Raw genomic sequence first — 19,309 nt, 5'->3', positions numbered from 1 at the left:
TTTTCTTTGTAGGCCTCATTCCGTTTTCGGTAAACAGTAGAATTATCTGCTTTACCAAAAAGATCTATCTTGGTCTCATCTGTCCACAAGACGTTTTCCCAGAAGGATTTTGGTTCCTAAAGTTCATTTTGGTAAAATGTAGTCTTGTTTTTGTATGTCTGTGTCAGCAGTGGGGTCCTCCTGGGTCTCCTCCCATAGTGGGGTCCTCCTGGGTCTCCTCCATAGTGTGGTCCTCCTGGGTCTCCTCCATAGTGTGGTCCTCCTGGGTCTCCTCCATAGTGGGGTCCTCCTGGGTCTCCGCCATAGTGGGGTCCTCCTGGGTCTCCGCCATAGTGGGGTCCTCCTGGGTCTCCGCCATAGTGGGGTCCTCCAGGGTCTCCTCCATAGCGTTTAATTTCATTTAAATGTCAATAGATAGTTCGGGCTGACACTGATGCTCCCTGAGCCTGCAGGACAGCTTGAATATCTTTGGAACTTGTTTGGGGCTGAATTTTTCTCTTCCGTCCACGCCCAGGGAGATTATCTACAGTGCCATGGGTTGTAAACTTCTTGATAATGTTGCGCACTGTGGACAAAGGCAAATCTAGATCTCTGGAGATGGACTTGTAACCTTGAGATTGTTGATATTTTTCCACAATTTTGGTTCTCATGTCCTCAGACAGTTCTCTTCTCCTCTTTCTGTTGTCCATGCTTAGTGTGGCACACACACACACAATGCAAAGACTAAGTGAACTTCTCTCCTTTTTATCTGCTTTCAGGTGTGATTTTTATATTGCCCGCACCTGTTACTTGCCCCCCAGGTGAGTATAAAGGAACATCACATGCTTGAAACAATCTTATTTTTCCACAATTTTGAAAGGGTGGCAATCATTTTGTCCAGCCCATTTTTGGAGTTTGGTGACATTATATCTAGAGATGAGCGAACTTACAGTAAATTCGATTCGTCACGAACTTCTCAGCTCGGCGGTTGCTGAATTTTCCTGCATAAATTAGTTCAGCTTTCCGGTGCTCCGGTGGGCTGGAAAAGGTGGATACAGTCCTAGGAAAGAGTCTCCTAGGACTGTATCCACCTTTTCTAGCCCACTGGAGCACCGGAAAGCTGAACTAATTTATGCAGGAAAAGTCATCAACTGCCGAGCTGAGAAGTTCGTGACGAATCGAATTTACTGTAAGTTCGCTCATCTCTAATTATGTCCAATTTGCTTTTTTTCCTCCCCTTTTTTAGTTTAGTTCCAATGAGAATGCTTGGACTTGGGGGAAATGTGTGCAAGTGGGTAAATAACTGGCTCAATGATAGGAAACAGAGGATGGTTATTAATGGTACTTATTATGATTGGGTGACTGTAACTAGTGGGGACAACAGGGGTCAGTCTTGGGTCCTGTTCTATTTAATGTATTTATTAATGACCTTGCAGAGGGGTTGTATAGTAAAGTAGCAATCTTTGCATATGATACTAAAACTTAGTAAAGCGGTTAACACTATAGAGGACAGTGCACTGTGTATAGTAGATAACACAATAGAGGACAGTGTACTGTTACAAATGGATCTGGATAGGTTGGAGATTTGGGCTGGGAAGTGGCAGATGAGGTTAAACACTGATAAATGTAAGGTAATGCACATGGGGAGGAAAAATCCGGGCTGGGATTATGTATTAAATGGGAGAATACTTGGGATGACTGACGTGGAAAAGGATTTGGGAGTCTTAGTTAACAGTAAATGTAGCTGCAGTGACCAGTATCGGGCAGCTGCTGCCAAGGTAAATAAAATCATGGGGGGCATCAATAGGGGCATAGATGCCCACGACAAGGAAATAATTCTACCACTGTACGGCCATTCTACATTTACGGCCATGACTGTATGTGTGTATGTATATTATATAATATATATATAAATATATAAATTATATATAGACAAAGAATAAGTCAGCCAGCACTTAAGTTGATACCAAACTATTATATGGACCTGGCCTACAGGTGCACGCTACTAGGCTAGATATACAGCAACAGAAGAATGCAGCAGCACACTGCCAGCACAAGGATATAGGTGAAACATGAACATGCAGATAAAACATGGAGACTATACAGCTATGGTGTAATAGATGCAAATGTGAAACTATGAGATAGTGAGGCACTTAGCTCGCAAATTTGTCTCCGCCGGCGGTCAAATAGCTTGGACCGTCCCACCGGGATAAGGTGGCCTCATTGGGACGGACCCTACACTGTGAATATGCCTCTGTGTGAACAGTTCAGTAAGCATGGCAGGATCTGGAACATCCAAGACACCTTATATACTACCTCCATTATGGCCTTGCACCCCACCCACCTCTATCAGGTGTGTATATAAGGTGTCTTGAATGTTCCAGATATATATATATATATATATATATATATATATATATATATATATATATATATATATAAATAAACAGAAAAAACTTTTTTTACCCAAATATCCTTGGTAAAATGAGGGTGCGTGTTATAGGCCGGTGCGTGGTATACCCCGATAAATACGGTGTGTGTATATGTGTGTATATATATATATATATATATATATATATATATATATATATATATATATAACCTTGTAATAGCTTGGACTGGTGTTTTTGCTTTCTGTTTTAAACCAGGATTTCCCAACCAGAGTGCCTCCAGCTGTTGCAAAACTACAACTCCCAGCATGCCCGGACATCGTTCGGCTATCTGAAAATGCTGGGAGTTGTAGTTTTACAACAGCTGGAGACACTCTGGTTGAGAAACATTGGTTTAAACCCACAATTCCCCATTTCTGTATGTGATGACATGTTGCTGACAATAACCGCACCGGAGCCATGAAATATGTATGTCCGTGTCATGTATAATGCAGGCGGCACGTATTATCTTAGCGCACGGTTTATGGAATCGCTCCATAATTGCTTCATCAATCAGCCCTCCCTGTTATCACTTCCGTTCTTCCGCTTGGGTTTCCCAGAAGAAATCTCCGCATCTAGTACAGTAGAAGCCTCTCATGTTTCCTGTGCTGTGGTGTAGACCGCCGCTGTGTCAGACGCCTTCACCGCCAGCAGCGCGGTATTGTGTATCGGGAGAAGAAGAAAATGGTGCATGAAACCCAGAAGCTCCCGGCCTCCCTCCAGCCATAGGTTTTCACTGGATATTTGTTTAAACACATATATATATGTACCTCCAGGTCATCTTGTAGGTGTTTACTATATGTATTGACATCATCACTTATAAGTCATTGCTTATGCGGGGGGGGGAAAAGTTATGATGTCAACACTTATAGTAAATACAAATATATGATGACATCACTCGGGATGGTCTGAAAATTCATATAAGTGATGACATTACTCATGGAAATCTGTAAATACTGTGTGTGTGTGTGTGTATATATATATAATGCAATATTGCTTATAGAGGGTCTGCAAATAAGTACCGTATTTTTCACCATATAAGACGCTCCGGCACATAAGACGCACCCAATTTTAAAGGAGGAAAATCTAGAAAAAAAAGATTCTGAACCAAATACAATGTAAAGTATAGGACAGTGATCTTCAACCTGCAGACCTCCAGATGTTGCAAAACTACAACACCCAGCATGCCCGGACAGCCGTTTGCTGTCCGGGCATGCTGGGAGTTGTAGTTTTGCAACATCTGGAGGTCCGCAGGTTGAAGACCACTGGTATAGGAGGTAATACTCACGTGTCCCCGCCGTTGCGGACCCATCACCGCTCGTCACCGCTGCCCTGGATGTTGCTCCATCGCTGTCGCCGCGTCCCGGGGTGTCCCCGTCGCTCCGGAACGTCTCTGCTGCCCGGTATCCTTGCTCTCAGTCGCCGCCATCACGTCGCTACACACACCGCTCCTATTGGATGACGGGACGGCGTACGTGATGACGGAGGAGAGCGCCGGCCATGCAGGGGATCCCGGCATGGAGCAGTAATTCGCCGATCGGACACCGAGGAGGCAGATAAGGTCCCTCCCGGTGTCCTGTAAGCTGTTCGGGACGCCGCGATTTCACCGCGGCGGTCCCGAACAGCCTGACTGAGCAGCTGGGTTAGTGTCACTTTCGCTTCAGACGCGGCGGTCAGCTTTGATCGCCGCGTCTGAAGGGTTAATACAGGGCATTACCACGGTAGGTGATGTCCTGTATTGGCCGCGGGTCCCGGCCGTTCATGGCCGCAGAGACCGCCACGATAGGACAGGATTTTAATGTGTATTTGCCGTATAAGACAAACCAACTTTTCCCCCCCCAGTTTTGGGGAAGAAAAAGTGCGTCTTATACGGCGAAAAATACGGTATTTATTTAAAGACCTGCATGAGTGATGTCATCTGTTTGTGTCGACCTCATCAATTGAAGGTATTTGCAGACCGCCATGTGCAACATCACCTGTATCTACAGCAGTTTCCCGAACAGGGGGCCACCAGATGTTTCAAAACTACAACTCCCAACATGCTGGGAGTTGTAGATTTGCAACATCTGGAGGCACCCTGGTTGGGAAACACTAATCTATTTACAGACCTTCGTGAGTGATGTCACTCATATGGGGGGGGGGGGGATCTAAGAATACATATGTGATGACATCACTCACAGAGATCTGTAAATACTGTACATATGTGATTGATTGTCACTTATAGGGATCTGTAAATACCTATAATTAATGAGATCTCTTATGGGGTCTGGAAGTAACTGTTGATGACATCACTTATATGTATTTCCAAACTCTCATAAGTGATGACCTCATTTACAGGGGTTTGTGTGTGTATACATAATATATTTATATAATATATATCCGCAAAGACTGTGAGACGGTCGAAATCTCGTGGTTTTTTTTTTTAACTTGATGAATAAAGCCTAAAACCACTTCATCTGGACCAGAGTGCGTCTGCATTTTTTTGTATTTTTGGGAGCCCCACCTGGGCTGGACATAGATATAGATAGATATATAGAGAGACACACAGAGAGAGAGGGAGAGACATGCCCTTTGTGTGTATTGGAACTAAACCAAAAAAGGAGGAAAAAAGCAAATTGGACATAATGTCACCAAACTCCAAAAATGGTCTGGACAAAATTATTGGCACCCCTAACTTAATATTTTTTTGCACCCTTTGGAAAAAAATAAGTGAAATCTGTGTCTTCCTATAACCATCAATAAGCTTCTTACACCTCTCAGCCGGAATGTTGGACCACTCTTCCTATAACCATCAATAAGCTTCTTACACCTCTCAGCCGGAATGTTAGACCACTCTTCCTTTACAAACTGCTCCAGGTCTCTTATTGGACGGCGCCTTTTCCCAACAGTAATTATAAGATCTCTCCACAGGTGATCAATGGGATTTAGATCTGGACTCATTGCTGACACTTCAGAACTCTCCAGCGCTTTGTTGTCTCCATTTCTGGGGCTTTTTGACGTATGTTTGGGGTCATTGTCCTGCTGGAAGACCCAAGATCTCGGACACAAACCCAGCTTTCTGACACTGGGCTGTACAGTGCGACCCAAAATCCATTGGTAATCCTCAGAGTTCATGATGTCTTGTACACATTCAAGGCCCCCAGTGCCAGAGGCAGCAAAACAACCCCAAACATCACTGACCTCCACCATATGTCACTGTAGGTACTGTGCTCTTTTCTTTGTAGGCCTCATTTCGTTTTCGGTAAACAGTAGAATGATTTGCTTCACCAAAAAGATGTATCTTGGTCTCATCTGTCCACAAGACGTTTTCCCAGAAGGATTTTGGTTACTCAAGTTCATTTTGGCAAAATGTAGTGTTGCTTTTTTATGTCTCTGCGTCAGCAGTGGGGTCCTCCTGGGTCTCCTCCACAGTGGGGTCCTCCTGGGTCTCCTCCACAGTGGGGTCCTCCTGGGTCTCCTCCATAGTGGGGTCCTCCTGGGTCTCCTCCATAGTGGGGTCCTCCTGGGTCTCCTCCATAGTGGGGTCCTCCTGGGTCTCCTCCATAGTGGGGTCCTCCTGGGTCTTCTCCATAGTGGGGTCCTCCTGGGTCTCCTCCATAGCGGGGTCCTCCTGGGTCTCCTCCATAACATTTCATTTAAATGTGGACGGATAGTTCGCGCTGACACTGATGATCCCTGAGCCTGCAGGGCGGCTCTAATATCTTTGGAACTTGTTTGGGGCTGCTTATCCACCTTCCGGACTATCCTGCGTTGACACCTTTCATCAATTTTCCTCTTCCATCCAGGGAGATTATCTACAGGGCCATGGGTTGCAAACTTCTTGATAATGTTGCGCACTGTGGACAAAGGGAAATCTAGATCTCTGGAGATGGACTTGAGAACCAAAATTGTGGAAAAATATCAACAATCTCAAGGTTACAAGTCCTCAGACAGTTCTCTTCTCCTCTTTTTGTTGTCCATGCTTAGTGTGGCACACACAGACATACAATGCAAAGACTAAGTGAACTTCTCTCCTTTTTAATCTGTTTTCAGGTGTGATGTTTATATTGCCCACACCTGTTACTTGCCCCAGGTGAGTATAAAGGAACATCACATGCTTGAAACAATCTTATTTTTCCCACAATTTTGAAAAGGTGCCAATAATTTTGTCCAGCCCATTTTTGGAGTTTGGTGACATTATGTCCAATTTGCTTTTTTCCCTCTTTTTTTGGATTAGTTCCAATACACACAAAGGGAATAAACATGTGTATAGCAAAACATGTGTTACTGCAATCCTTTCCTGTGAGGAATACTCAACTTTCTTGAAAAATTCCAGGGGTGCCAACATTAACGGCCATAACTGTATATGTAGAATTTTTTATATAGATAGATATATAGATAGATATAGATATATATATATATCACAACAGTCAAATGAGAATATGAAAAAGCTGCAATCACCAGGTATAGCTGCATAAAATCTTCAATACTTTATTTCGTACATGTTAAAATCAGTAACTTGGTAGCGTGGTGGGGAGAGGACGGCTGTAGCTACTTCGCGCACACCTGGCGCTTTGTTAGGAGCCTAATGAAGCACCAGGTGTGCACAAAGTAGCTACAGCCGTCCTCTCCCCACCATGCTACCAAGTTACTGATTTTAACATGTACGAAATAAAGTATTGAAGATTTTATGCAGCTATACCTGGTGATTGCAGCTTTTTCATATTCTCATTTGACTGTTGCACATTTGGGACCCTGAGATACCAGACAGGACCCAGTATCTACTTGCTATAGCAGAGGAGCTCCAGATAGCGCTTTAAACCCAGCCTCTACATCTGCACCCTATTCACCGCCCTCCATATTGTACAAGTAGTAGCCGACTCCACACTGCCTCTACGTCTGTTGAGATATATATATATAAATGATAACCCCTGCAGATTTGTGAGATGTAACCTGTGTCTTCTACTTGTGAGCTTAGATTTGCTTTGGACTTGATAAAGGGAGAAATCCCGAAAGCTTCTCTACAAAATGCTGTTAGTCCAATAAAAAAGGTTATTACAAGATACTGCAACGTTATATATATATATATATATATATATATATATATATATATATATATATATATATAAAATATTAGGGATCGACCGATTATCGGTATGGCCAATATTATGGGCCGATAATCACAATTTTGGGCATTATCAGTATCGGCAATTACCTTGCCGATAATGCCCTGCACCGCGTCGCACCCCCCACCGTAGTGCTGGGCGGTATACCGTTATGAACCGGATACAGTTTTTTTTTTTTTTTCTCCCACGGTATTGATTTTCGACTCATACCGCTATACCGGGGGGGGACCCTCCCCACCCTCCGAGTCAATAAAAAAAATTTAACTTACCCGTAATGGGGGTGGTCCGGGCCATCCATCCTTCCTGTAGTGTCCGGCGGCATTCCGGGTGGAGGGTGAACCGGTCCGGGCTCTCCTCCTTCTCCGGGGTCCCCTTCTCCACTCCGGGCAGGCTCCGGCCTAGTACGCTGCATAGACGCCGCTACGCCGTGACATCAGGTGCGTCGCTGCGCAGCGGCATCTATGCAGCATGACTAGGCCGGAGCCTGCCCGGACTGGAGAAGAGGACCCCCGGAGAAGGAGGACAGCCCGGACCGGTTCACCCTCCACCCAGAATGCCGCCAGACACTACAGGAAGGATGGATGGCCCGGACCACCCTCCCCTGACGGTCCCTGCAGCAACTGGGAAGGTGAGTCAGGGTTCTGGGATGGACAGGGGTCTGTATAATATACTATACCTACAGTAGGCCCTCCAGCTGTTGCAAAACTACAACTCCCAGCATGCCCGGACAGCCAACGGCTGTCCGGGCATGCTGGGAGTAGTAGTTTTGAAACAGCTGGAGGCACCCCTAGGCGCAGCGCGGCGGGGGGAGCGGTGGCGGTGATAGGACTCAGGACCCCCGGACAGGCAGGGGGAGAGAAGCGGGTGGTGGCAGTGGCCTATGGCACCGCAAAAGCCACTGCAGTGCATTTATTTAAAGGGCCCGCTTTAAATCAATGCTCTGCAGCAGTGTCCTGGGGGGATAAATAACCGATAACTTATACCGGAATATCCGTATAAGTTATCGGCTATCGGCCCTAAAAAAAAAACTATATCTGTCGATCCTTAATTTATATGTGTATGTGTGTATATATATATATGTGTATGTGTGTGTGTATATATATATATATGTGTGTGTGTGTATATATATATATATGTGTATGTGTGTGTATATATATATATATATATATATATATATATATATATATATATATATATGTATGTATGTGTGTGTATATGTATGTGTGTGTGTATATATATATATATATATATATATATATATATATATATATATATATATATATATACACACATATACACTACAGTGGTCCCTCAACATACGATGGTAATCCGTTCCAAATGAACCATCGTTTGTTGAAACCATCGTATGTTGAGGGATCCGTGCAATGTAAAGAATAGGAATTTGTACTTACCTGTCCCCGCCGCTCCGGACCCGTCACCGCTGCCCTGGATGTCGCCCTCCATCACTGTTGCCGCGTCCCCGTGGTGTCCCCGCCGCTCCGGACATCTCTGCTTCCCCGGCATCCTCGCTCTCCACTCTCCATCATCACGTCACTACGCACGCTCGCCACTCCTATTGGATGACGGGACGGCATGCGTGGTGACGTGATGACGACGATGGAGAGCGCCAGCGATGGAGGGAATCCCGAAGAGGACTCTCCGGAGCCCCGAGGACAGGTAGGAGACCATCACCGGAGCACACAGGGCACCATAAACTGCTATCCGGTGTCAGCTGAAGCAGTCTGCGCTGCCGGATAGCCGTTTATGCGATGGCCCCGACATACAAAAGCATCGTATGTTGATGCTGCCTCTGAGAGGCCATCACATGTTGAAATTATCGTATGTCGGGGCCATCGTAGGTCGGGGGGTCACTGTATGTGTGTGTGTGTGTGTGTGTGTGTGTGTATGTATGTATATATATTTATTATAGTTAGACCTGATGATGTCACGTGATCAACAATTAATAAGCACCTTTTTTGTTTTTTTCCGCTCTCTAGCCGCCTTTGACAAAGGGGATGATAGAAGACTTGCGAAGAAACCCACGTTCACGAGTTCTCAGGTAGGACAATAATCTGCCTACATACAGGATAAACAAACACAACCCAACGCTGCACCAAAACAGAACCCGGCGGCAGCACTCCCCAGTTCGTGGTAAATTTGCAGGTTTCCTAGAATTCTGTGCAGGTGGTTTGCGCGGTCAGGTGACTGCAGATCCAGAATGAGCGGATGTTATGCTGTAGGGATCTGTCTGATAGCTGAGCGTTCACGTCACTATTACTTGTATACATGTATACGCTTTTGTGTGTGTGTGTATGTATATGTATATATATGTAATAGTACTAAAAGAACTGTGCAATATATGTGCTCAATATTCTATAAAACCTGAGCATCTGTAGTCTTGCTGCGCTACTGCTTGTGCCCCGGCTAAATGGTGGAAGAGGAAAGATCTCTAGATCAGTGACTTGAGAGATTAGAACGGTGTTTCCTAAACAGGGTGCCTCCAGCAGTTGCAAAACTACAACTCCCAGCTTGCCCGGACAGCCTATGGCTGTCCGGGCATGCTGGGAGTTGTAGTTTTGCAACAGCCAAAGCCACACTGGTATGGAAACACTGGAGTAGAGGAATGCAAGTGCACTACAAAGTGCATGCTGGGAGTTGTAGCTTTGCAACAGCTGAAGGCACAATGGTTGTGAAACCTTGGAATAGACAAGTTCCATCTGTTAAAAACTACATCTCCCAGCATGCACTTTGTAGTGCACTTGCATTCCTCTACCCCAGTGTTTTCAAATCAGTGTGGCTTTGGCTGTTGCAAAACTACAATTCCCAGCATGTAGTTTTGCAACATTATACATATACATGATGCATTAATAGTGTAGATTATCATTAAATATCATTTATTTATCATTCATTATTATTTATGTAGTTTTTAGCCTCATTCAGATGCACCATAAAGTTTTTAGCTGCAGGTTTCAGTGCAAATCTATCACGAAATCTGCATTTCTTATGTGTAAATACACAACATGATGGAGATGTGAGACAGCGCGCGTTACAGTCCACGTGTGGCAAATGGCAGGTTGCTCAACCCCAGTCATCTACATTGCAAACTTTGCCAGCTTTCCTAAAGAGCTCCAATATGGCCGCTTTACTAGACAGACATTCTCTTCAGCAGACTGGGAAAGCTGAGTGGCTGACAGTATAAAGTGCAGGGCTCACAGTACCCAAGGTTTAGGTAGATTAGGTAGAAACTGTGATTTTAATATTGAACAATGATTATCGAATATATTTTATATTGAACACGCATGAATGGAGGGGGCGTGACGTGACCTCACGTCCCCGTCTCGGCGGCAGCGCCCTCGACACAGAATGCCGGGGCTGCACAGACATCGCGGGGGTCCCCAACGGCGGGACCCCTGCAATCATACATCTTGTCCCCTATCCTTTAGATAAGGGGATAAGATGTATAAAGCCGGAATACCCCTTTAAGATATAAATGGCAAACTATCTACTTTATGGGGCGGAAAGCCACATACAGGTAAAAATATTCCACTGGGTATCGAACTCCAAATGTGAGCCCCAATGGAGACAGGGACTGATATAAGTGTTAATCTCTGTACAACGCTGAATATTGATAGCACTATATACATAAAGGAATTGTTTGGTATTAATAATATATATATATGTGTGTGTGTGTGTGTGTGTGTGTGTGTGTGTTTGTGTTTTTTTTTATTTTATTTTATTTTTTTTTTTTTCTCACTATCCTGCAGTGCTGCATTGGTTTCTTGGATTTTATATACTACAAGTACTTTGTGGACCTTGCCCTTTACAATTGTCTGCACCTCTTAAAGGGGTACTCCGCTGCTCAACGTTTGGAACTAACTGTTTCGAACTCTGGAGCCGTCACCGGAAGCTTGTGACGTCATAGCCCCGCCCCCTCATGCCGACATCCGCCACGCCTCCTCCCATAGACTTGCATTCAGGGGGCTGGGCGTGACGTCATTAGGGGGTGGGGCTATGACTTCACGAGCTCCCGGCTCCAGCGTTCAGAACGGTTTGTTCCAAACACTGAGCAGCGGCGTACCCTTTTAAGAGGCGGGTGCAGACAATTGTAAAGGAGCAGCGGAGTACCCCTTTTAAGAATATTACTCTGTCTTTACAAGAGAGCTGCTGTATCTGTTATTTATTTCTAACACTTCAGAATCTCTGCCCGTAAACATCCTGTGTGGCGATTCCGGAGTGTGAATGAGCCCTTATTGTTAATAATAAAAAAAATATAATAATAATAATCCTGGTGGAGATTCCGTTTGGACTGGACGCTGGTGATAGGACCTCTCGGAAATACGCAGTCTCCATAGATGGCAATGATCCAAGCGCATTACGCCAAAGGAATAAACATGTTCATTCTTTCGTCAGAGTCTGGGGTCCAGAATTTCCGAGCCAGAATGTCCGCCGTGAAATTCTGTGGTGAAAATGGCGCAGCAGAATCCCATTAAAGCAGTTGAATGCTGCACCATATTTTCCGAGCGGAGCCCCGGAGCAGAGTTCTGCTCGGGAAAAATACGTAATGTGATTGGGCCCTAATAATAATAAATAATTGATCATGATTATTATTCTCGCTATAAGGACTTGCGTCCACTGAGCAGACCTGGAGAGGACCCCAAAATATGAGAGAATAACAAGCATGAAAATACAGTGTGCATATAATGCCGTGTATCTCACAGGTTCGAGTCCCAAACCCTGGGTTATAGGTCATGCAGGTTTAATGACTGAAACAAAAGGAATCATTCCGCCCCCAACCTGTGTAGATAAATATTAACTAGATGCAGAGAATCCACTAAAACTTGGGCTCTGGAGGCCTCAGTCTGCAAAATGTTGCGTGGCCCATAGGTATGAATGACACTTGTTATCTACCCCAATGATCTCTTCACTTATAAACGTGACCCCTGTTTGTTACTAATCTCCTTCTTCTTCATTGCAGCAAATCCGATCCAAAAGTGTGAAGTTGGGAGAATCACAGACGGCTGAGAATAAGAGACTTTCCGACAGCGCTCTGTCCAGTTACAGGAAGATGAAATCCGATTCCTTAGGAGCCTCCGGGCATACAAACCACATAACCAGGAATTCTTCCGGTAAAGGAAAAGAGGACGATGTGAAAGGAAAGGATGTAAAGAAAACGGTAACAAAAGGAGCTAAAGAGGCAAAACCAGCAGAGAAAGCGGCCACGGCAAGACCGAAAGTCAGCCTCAAAACCAAATCCGAAAACCATGACCAATCAAAGACTGAATCCTGCGCTTCCAAAGGTGACACTGCGGCCGGCACAGCCAAACCACCGGCAGCCTCTGCACGGACAGGGACAAGGCCCAAAGTGACTAATGGGAGCACCAACCCACTGACCAAAGCCAAGGCCTTAAAGAAGTCTGACAAAGATCCGGCGTCTCCAGTGAAAGGTTGTGTTAAGTCTACGAATGGCAACGGAGAACTTCCCCACACGAGCTCGTCTTCTGGAGAAAATGGCCAGGAACATATAGCTGATGAGCAACCGGGTTCGGCAACAAGTTCTCCACCGGTGAATAAAACTGGGAAAAACAGTCTAGATTGTTCAAAGGATTCGGGAGTCGGTGAGTGTGGTTTTATTTCATTTCCTCTGGCTTTACCAGCTATTGTTATTAAAAAACCATCTAGGCGCTGGGCGAGTGTTCTAGGCGCTGGGCGAGTGTTCTAGGCGCTGGGCGAGTGTTCTAGGCGCTGGGCGAGTGTTCTAGGCGCTGGGCGAGTGTTCTAGGCGCTGGGCGAGTGTTCTAGGCGCTGGGCGAGTGTTCTAGGCGCTGGGCGAGTGTTCTAGGCGCTGGGCGAGTGTTCTAGGCGCTGGGCGAGTGTTCTAGGCGCTGGGCGAGTGTTCTAGGCGCTGGGCGAGTGTTCCACATTTCAAAAGCTGAAATGCCACCAATCTATTCCAATGTTCCCCAACTAGTGTGTCTTCAGCGGTTGCAAAGCTACAAAACCTAGCACGCCTGGACAGATTTTGACTGTCTGGGCATGCTGGGAGTTGTAGTTTTGCAACAACCGGAGGCACACTGATTGGGAAACACTGGTCTTGTCCATTAGTCCTAGTTTACACGGTCTAGGTGGCAGACTATCCCAGATTTATGCATTTTTTCAGATACTTTTGTCTAATTTTACACCACCTAGTGCTTGGCTTGATTTGCACTCACACCGCTTTATTGCTAATCTATGCTCCATAGCAAATGTAGACCAGATTCATTGTGCATTTTATTTATTTATGTATTAGTTAATTTAAACTTTAGTAGATAATTTTTAGATGTGCCATATTGCATGAGTAGTAGAAACAGTTGATCATTGATGTTATATCAGCTATAGGCTGCTCAAGGGGAGAACTGTTTCTCATTAAAGAGACCTAATTGGTGTATAGAGCAGTGTTTTCCAAGCAGGGTGCCTCCAGCTGTTGCTAAACTACAATTCCCAGCATGCCCAGACAGCCAAAGGCAGTCCGGGCATGCTGGGAGTTGTAGTTTTGCAACCGCTGGAGACACCCTGGTTGGGAAACACTGGTATAAATACTTATTTTTAGACCATGCACCATGGGGGAAAATGTAAATTAAATTTTCTTACTTATGGAGCCTCCATAAGGAAGGCCAAACCCCACCTTGACGCTATCTCGCCCAACCCTAACTCAACCTACCCCAATCAACCCCAGGACCACCCCCTCCCACCCAACACCATCCTATTCCAACCCACCCAAACCCATCCTATCCAACTCCACCCAAACAAAACCCCATCCTATCCAACACCACCCACCCAACCCCATCCTATCCAACACCACCCACCCACCGAACCCCATCCTGCCCAACCCCATCCTATTGGAGTCCTGAACCTGATCTCACAGATGTGTGAACACTGCCAGAGAGCAGCAGAAAGCAATTGCTCGGACGCAGATCAGCTTGTCTGTGGTATGTTGTATACGGACTTTGGGACTGATCTTGGCAAGTTTTTGGTGAGAAGCTCAAAAGTGTGTATTATGTAAAGAACCTGATGTGAAGGACGTTTACGTTTTTTATACTGCATGCGGAACTTATTGCTGTATGTGAATTGTTACAATAAACCCAAAACTACTGAACTGGGAACCTGCCAATTTGCTTGCTGGCAAGACTGTTTGAAGGGTCCCATTCTATAATGCATACAACATACATGTCAGTTCCATGGACAGCACAGGTGTTCCCTACACTATACATTGTACCACATGCGAAGCTAACATTCCTGCACAGATATATACATGACAGTACCGTGGACAGCACGGGTGTCCCTACACTATACATCGAACCACATGCTACACTAACATTCCTGCACAGATATATACATGACAGTACCATGGACAGCACAGGTGTCCCTACACTATACATCATATCACATGCTACACTAACATTCCTGCACAGATATATACATGACAGTACCATGGACAGCACAGGTGTCCCTACACTATACATCATACCACATGCTACACTAACATTCCTGCACAGATATATACATGACAGTACCATGGACAGCACAGGTGTCCCTACACTATACATTGTACCACTTGCTACATTAACATTCCTACACACATATATACATGACAGTACTATGTACAGCAGAGGTGTCCCTACACTTTACTACATACCACATACTACACTAACATTCTTGCACACATATATACATGACAGTACCATGTAGAGCACAGGTCTACACTATACATTGTACCGCATGCTACACTAAAATCAAACAATAAAGCATTGCAGAGAGTCATAGGGGGAGGAAGGGAAGATCACAGGCCCAAAGATGTATTAAGAGACAAAATACACAAGGGGAGAGGGGGAAGGCGGGGGGTGTTAAACCTTTTCTTCCTCAACGTCTGGACTGGTGGAGATGGAATAGTCTCAGTGCAGAAGATGGCTGTTAAGTGGTTCTTGCTCCTTATCAGTAAAGTGCGGGGTGTTGGTTGGATGGAGAGAGTCATGGAGGGTACTGATTCTTATTAAAGAGGCCCAATTCGTGTATTAAAGGGGTACGCCTGTGGAAAACATTTTATTTTAAATCAACTGGTGCCAGAAAGATAAACAGATTTGTAAATTACTTCTATTAAAAAAAATCTTTATCCTTTCAGTACTTATCAGCAGCTGATAACTACAGAGAAAGTTCTTTTCTTTTTGAATTTCTTTTCAGTCTGACCACAGTGCTCTCTGCTGACACCTCTGTCTATTTTAGAAACTGTCCAGAGTAGGAGCAAATCCCCATAGCAAACCTCTCCTGCTCTGGACAGTTCCTGACATGGACAGAAGTGTCAGCAGAGAGCACTGTGGTCAGACAGAAAGGAAATTCAGAAAGAAAAGGACTTTCTCTGTAGTAAACAGCAGCTGATAAGTACTGGAAGCATTAAGATTTTTTTTTTTAATAGAAGTGATTTACAAATCCAGGTGATTTAAAATAAATAGTTTTCCACCGGAGTACCCTTTTAAGACTTATTTTCAGGCAATGCACCATGGGGAAAAAAAGTATGCAAATCAGTTCTCCTCCAGATGGGAGAAAACACTCATTCTAGCCAAATCATAGTATCCTGTGTGAGAATGAGTCACAGTCCAGAACCCCAATCTAGCTAACTAGGACCCTACTCTGTCCCGATGAGGGGCAGAAACCCCCGAAACAGCAGTCTACCTATGGGGGGCTTCTGCTTGTGAAGGAAACTCTGGTTTATTGATTATGAGAGAGAACGACAACTACTATAGAAAACTCACATACAGAATGGTGGAAAGTGGTTTTTCTGTTAGGCCGGGTTCACACGTTTTTGCAGTACAGTTCCCGTATCAGGTTTTTGATTTAAAAAAACGGATTCCTCAAAACCTGACTAAACTGTATCCAAACGTGTGTACAAATTTTTATCTGTATACTGTTTGAATAATGATGTCCGGTTGCATCCGGTTTTTAAGAAAAAAAACGTATAAGTTTTTAACTTTTCACTCCATTATGAATAAAGTTTCACTTGTTTGTTTGAAATTTTAAGAAAAAAAACTGCAGTCAAAAACCGTATGGTGAAAACCGGATGGAACTGTACGCACATACGGTTCTGTACGGTTCCCATTGACTCCCGTGTTACAAAAAAAAAAAGTATACGGTTTAATACAGTTTTTCACCCGGACCAAAAACCGTGGTAGGCTGCAGTTTTCTGTCCGGAAAAAGGAAAAAACCATATGGTTTGAAAAACAGAGACAACCGTATACATTACGGTTCATACAGTTTTGAATGGGAAGTCTATGGGCACATTTTCTGTACGGTTGCATACGTTTTTTTTTTTTATGAAACCGTATGCAGAAATCGTATAGCAAAATCGTGGTGTGAACCCTCCCTTACTTGTGTTCTCGTTGGCTTTTTGTTTTGCGGTGTTACATACAGTTCTGTACATACAGTTTGCAGCGCACTTGCATTCCTCTACCCCAGTGTTTCCCAACCAGTGTGGCTTCGGCTGTTACAAAACTACTACTCCCAGTATGCCCGGACAGCCATTGGCTGTCCTGACATGCTGGGAGTTGTAGTTTTGCAACAGCTGGAGGCATCCTGCTTTGACCTGAAACGTGTTGGCTTGAAGGGACCCATCTCCAAGCTGTTAACTGTACGTGATATTGCCTGATGTACTCCCCTACCCGTAATGAGATATCAAAAACTCTGGCTTTTATGTGCTGGCTACATTCGTCTATTGTGAGACTTATAAGTTACTTCTATTTAAAAATCTTAATCCTTCCAGTGCTTATCAGCTGCTGTATGCTCTGCAGGAAGTTGTGTAGTTCTTTCCAGTCTGACCACAGTGCTCTCTGCTGACACCTCTGTCCATGTCAGGAACTGTCCAGAGCAGGAGAGGTTTGCTATGGGGATTTGCTCCTACTCTGGGCAGTTCCTGATGTGAGCAGAGGTGTCAGCAGAGAGCACTGTGGTCTGACAAAGAAAGGAAATTCCAAAAGAAAAGAACTTCCTGTGGAGTATACAGCAGCTGATAAGTACTGGAAGGATTAAGATTTTGATATGGAAGTAATTTACAAATTACCAGTTGATAAAAAAAAAAAAAAAAAAAGTTTTCCAGCGGAGTACCCCTTTGTTTTTAGATTTGCAATTTTCCATAAACAAACACAATATAAAATTAAACAAGGCTGTTACAGTTAGCGCTGCGGTCAGACTTGCTTACTGCAAGCCCATCCCTCTCTCTGCTGCCGGCGCTGCTGCGGATCGCATCCCGTGATGAGAACGCATGCGGCCGCCGGGTCTCCCCTCACCTCCTCACTGCTCTGCCTCCTCTGTTCTCTGTGTCCACCGGCGCGCGTGTCCCCGCCTCCTAGTGCGCGCTGGCTCTTTAAAATTTAAAGGGATAGCACACCATTAATTGGTGCTAGTGTGGTTTGACCCTATATAACCCTGCACTTCCTTTAATCCTTGCCAGATCTTTGTGCCTAGTTTGCCTAAGAGAAAGCATTTACCTGTGTCTTGCCTTGCCGTGTATCTGACCCCTTGCTACGTGACCTGACCTTGCTTCATTGCTGCCAGCCCTGACCTCCTGCCTGTCCTGACTTCGTCCGTGCCTCTACTTTCCTGTGCCATGTTATACCTCGGCTGCCTGAGGGGAAGAGTCGTACCAGGGGTAGCCATTGGGTGCCGCCCAGTCCATCCTGCTTTGCTGCGGGCTCTGGTGAAAACCAGTGGCACCTTAGACTCTGCTCCCTGGTACGGCCCACGCAATCTTCTTCACAGGTCAGTGGATCCACCTTACCACAGCTGTAACAAAGGCAACCATAAAAAAATAAAAAAAATAAAAATCTAAGAGTCCGATTGCTCTCAACGGGTCATTCAACTTCCTCAGTAGAGAAGGAGCAGTTTTTTGGTGCAAGAAGGAAGACCTCAGGTAACAGTCACAGGGTAACCCGGCAGCACCATAGGCAAAAAGACCATGAGAACAGTCCGAATATCCCAACACATGGGCTATGTCCAATAACGCAACCAAAAAGAACATACACTCCTCCACACCAGCACTACTCCCCTAAGACAAAGGAAGGATAGTTCGAACTAAGAGTAACCCTATATGTGCCATCTAAGGACACCTCCGACTGATAGGGATTGATATAAGGGGACATATCTATTGAACAATTGAAGCCCTCAAGATACAGGTGGGGTGTCACAGTCCTTCCAGGACTTGGCTATAACCTTGCAGGCATAGAAGAGAAGAAATCTAATAAGGCGAAGTCGATCAGGGTTGTAACCACCTGGTCAATTAGCCCCTGCAATAAAATCTGAAAGGGGCTTGGCTGCTGCATCTGTTGTGTGAGAAGCCGGCCCCCTGATGGTGTTACCAGGTCACATGTGCGTGCGTTCATCATCATACAGATCCACAGCTTCTGTTTCAGGTGATATTGGGCAAGTCATGTGATCAAAGGGAGCATAGCAGTGCTGCAATGGGTGGGGCGACCGATGTGTGGGGATTGTAGTCTGAGAGATGGCACAGAAACAGGAAGTAGCCAGTTCCCAAAAACAAGCCAGCAGAATGATGAGGACACAGGACATGGCCATTTACCACCAACACAAGCACAGATCCTTGGTAAGCATGTCCATTACTGTATGACACTTAATTACTAAAGTCACCTTATGTTGGAGAACCCCTTTTATGTCTGACCCTTTAAAGGGGTATTTTGGTGTTTTTATAAAATTGAAATGCCTCTTCAAGATTTCCTTGGAAGTGAAGAGATGAGCCCAAAGCATGATAAGCAGCCA

At 44.9% G+C, this 19,309-nt stretch overlaps 1 protein-coding gene across 1 annotated transcript in view; it reads left to right on the top strand.

Moving 5' to 3' along the window:
• The window catches only part of BTBD8 (BTB domain containing 8), a 99,731-nt gene that overhangs the window by 65,212 nt on the left and 15,210 nt on the right, over positions 1–19,309 (top strand). The window contains exons 12-13 of the mRNA XM_056526726.1: positions 9,511–9,572; positions 12,489–13,128. Coding sequence (XP_056382701.1) covers positions 9,511–9,572; positions 12,489–13,128 — 702 coding nt within the window. The remainder of the gene's footprint in view (positions 1–9,510; positions 9,573–12,488; positions 13,129–19,309) is intronic.

The sequence above is a fragment of the Hyla sarda genome, chromosome 6, assembly GCF_029499605.1.
Source record: "Hyla sarda isolate aHylSar1 chromosome 6, aHylSar1.hap1, whole genome shotgun sequence".
In the NCBI taxonomy this organism is placed as follows: Eukaryota; Metazoa; Chordata; class Amphibia; order Anura; family Hylidae; genus Hyla; species Hyla sarda.
This window is presented reverse-complemented; position numbering and strand designations above follow the sequence as displayed.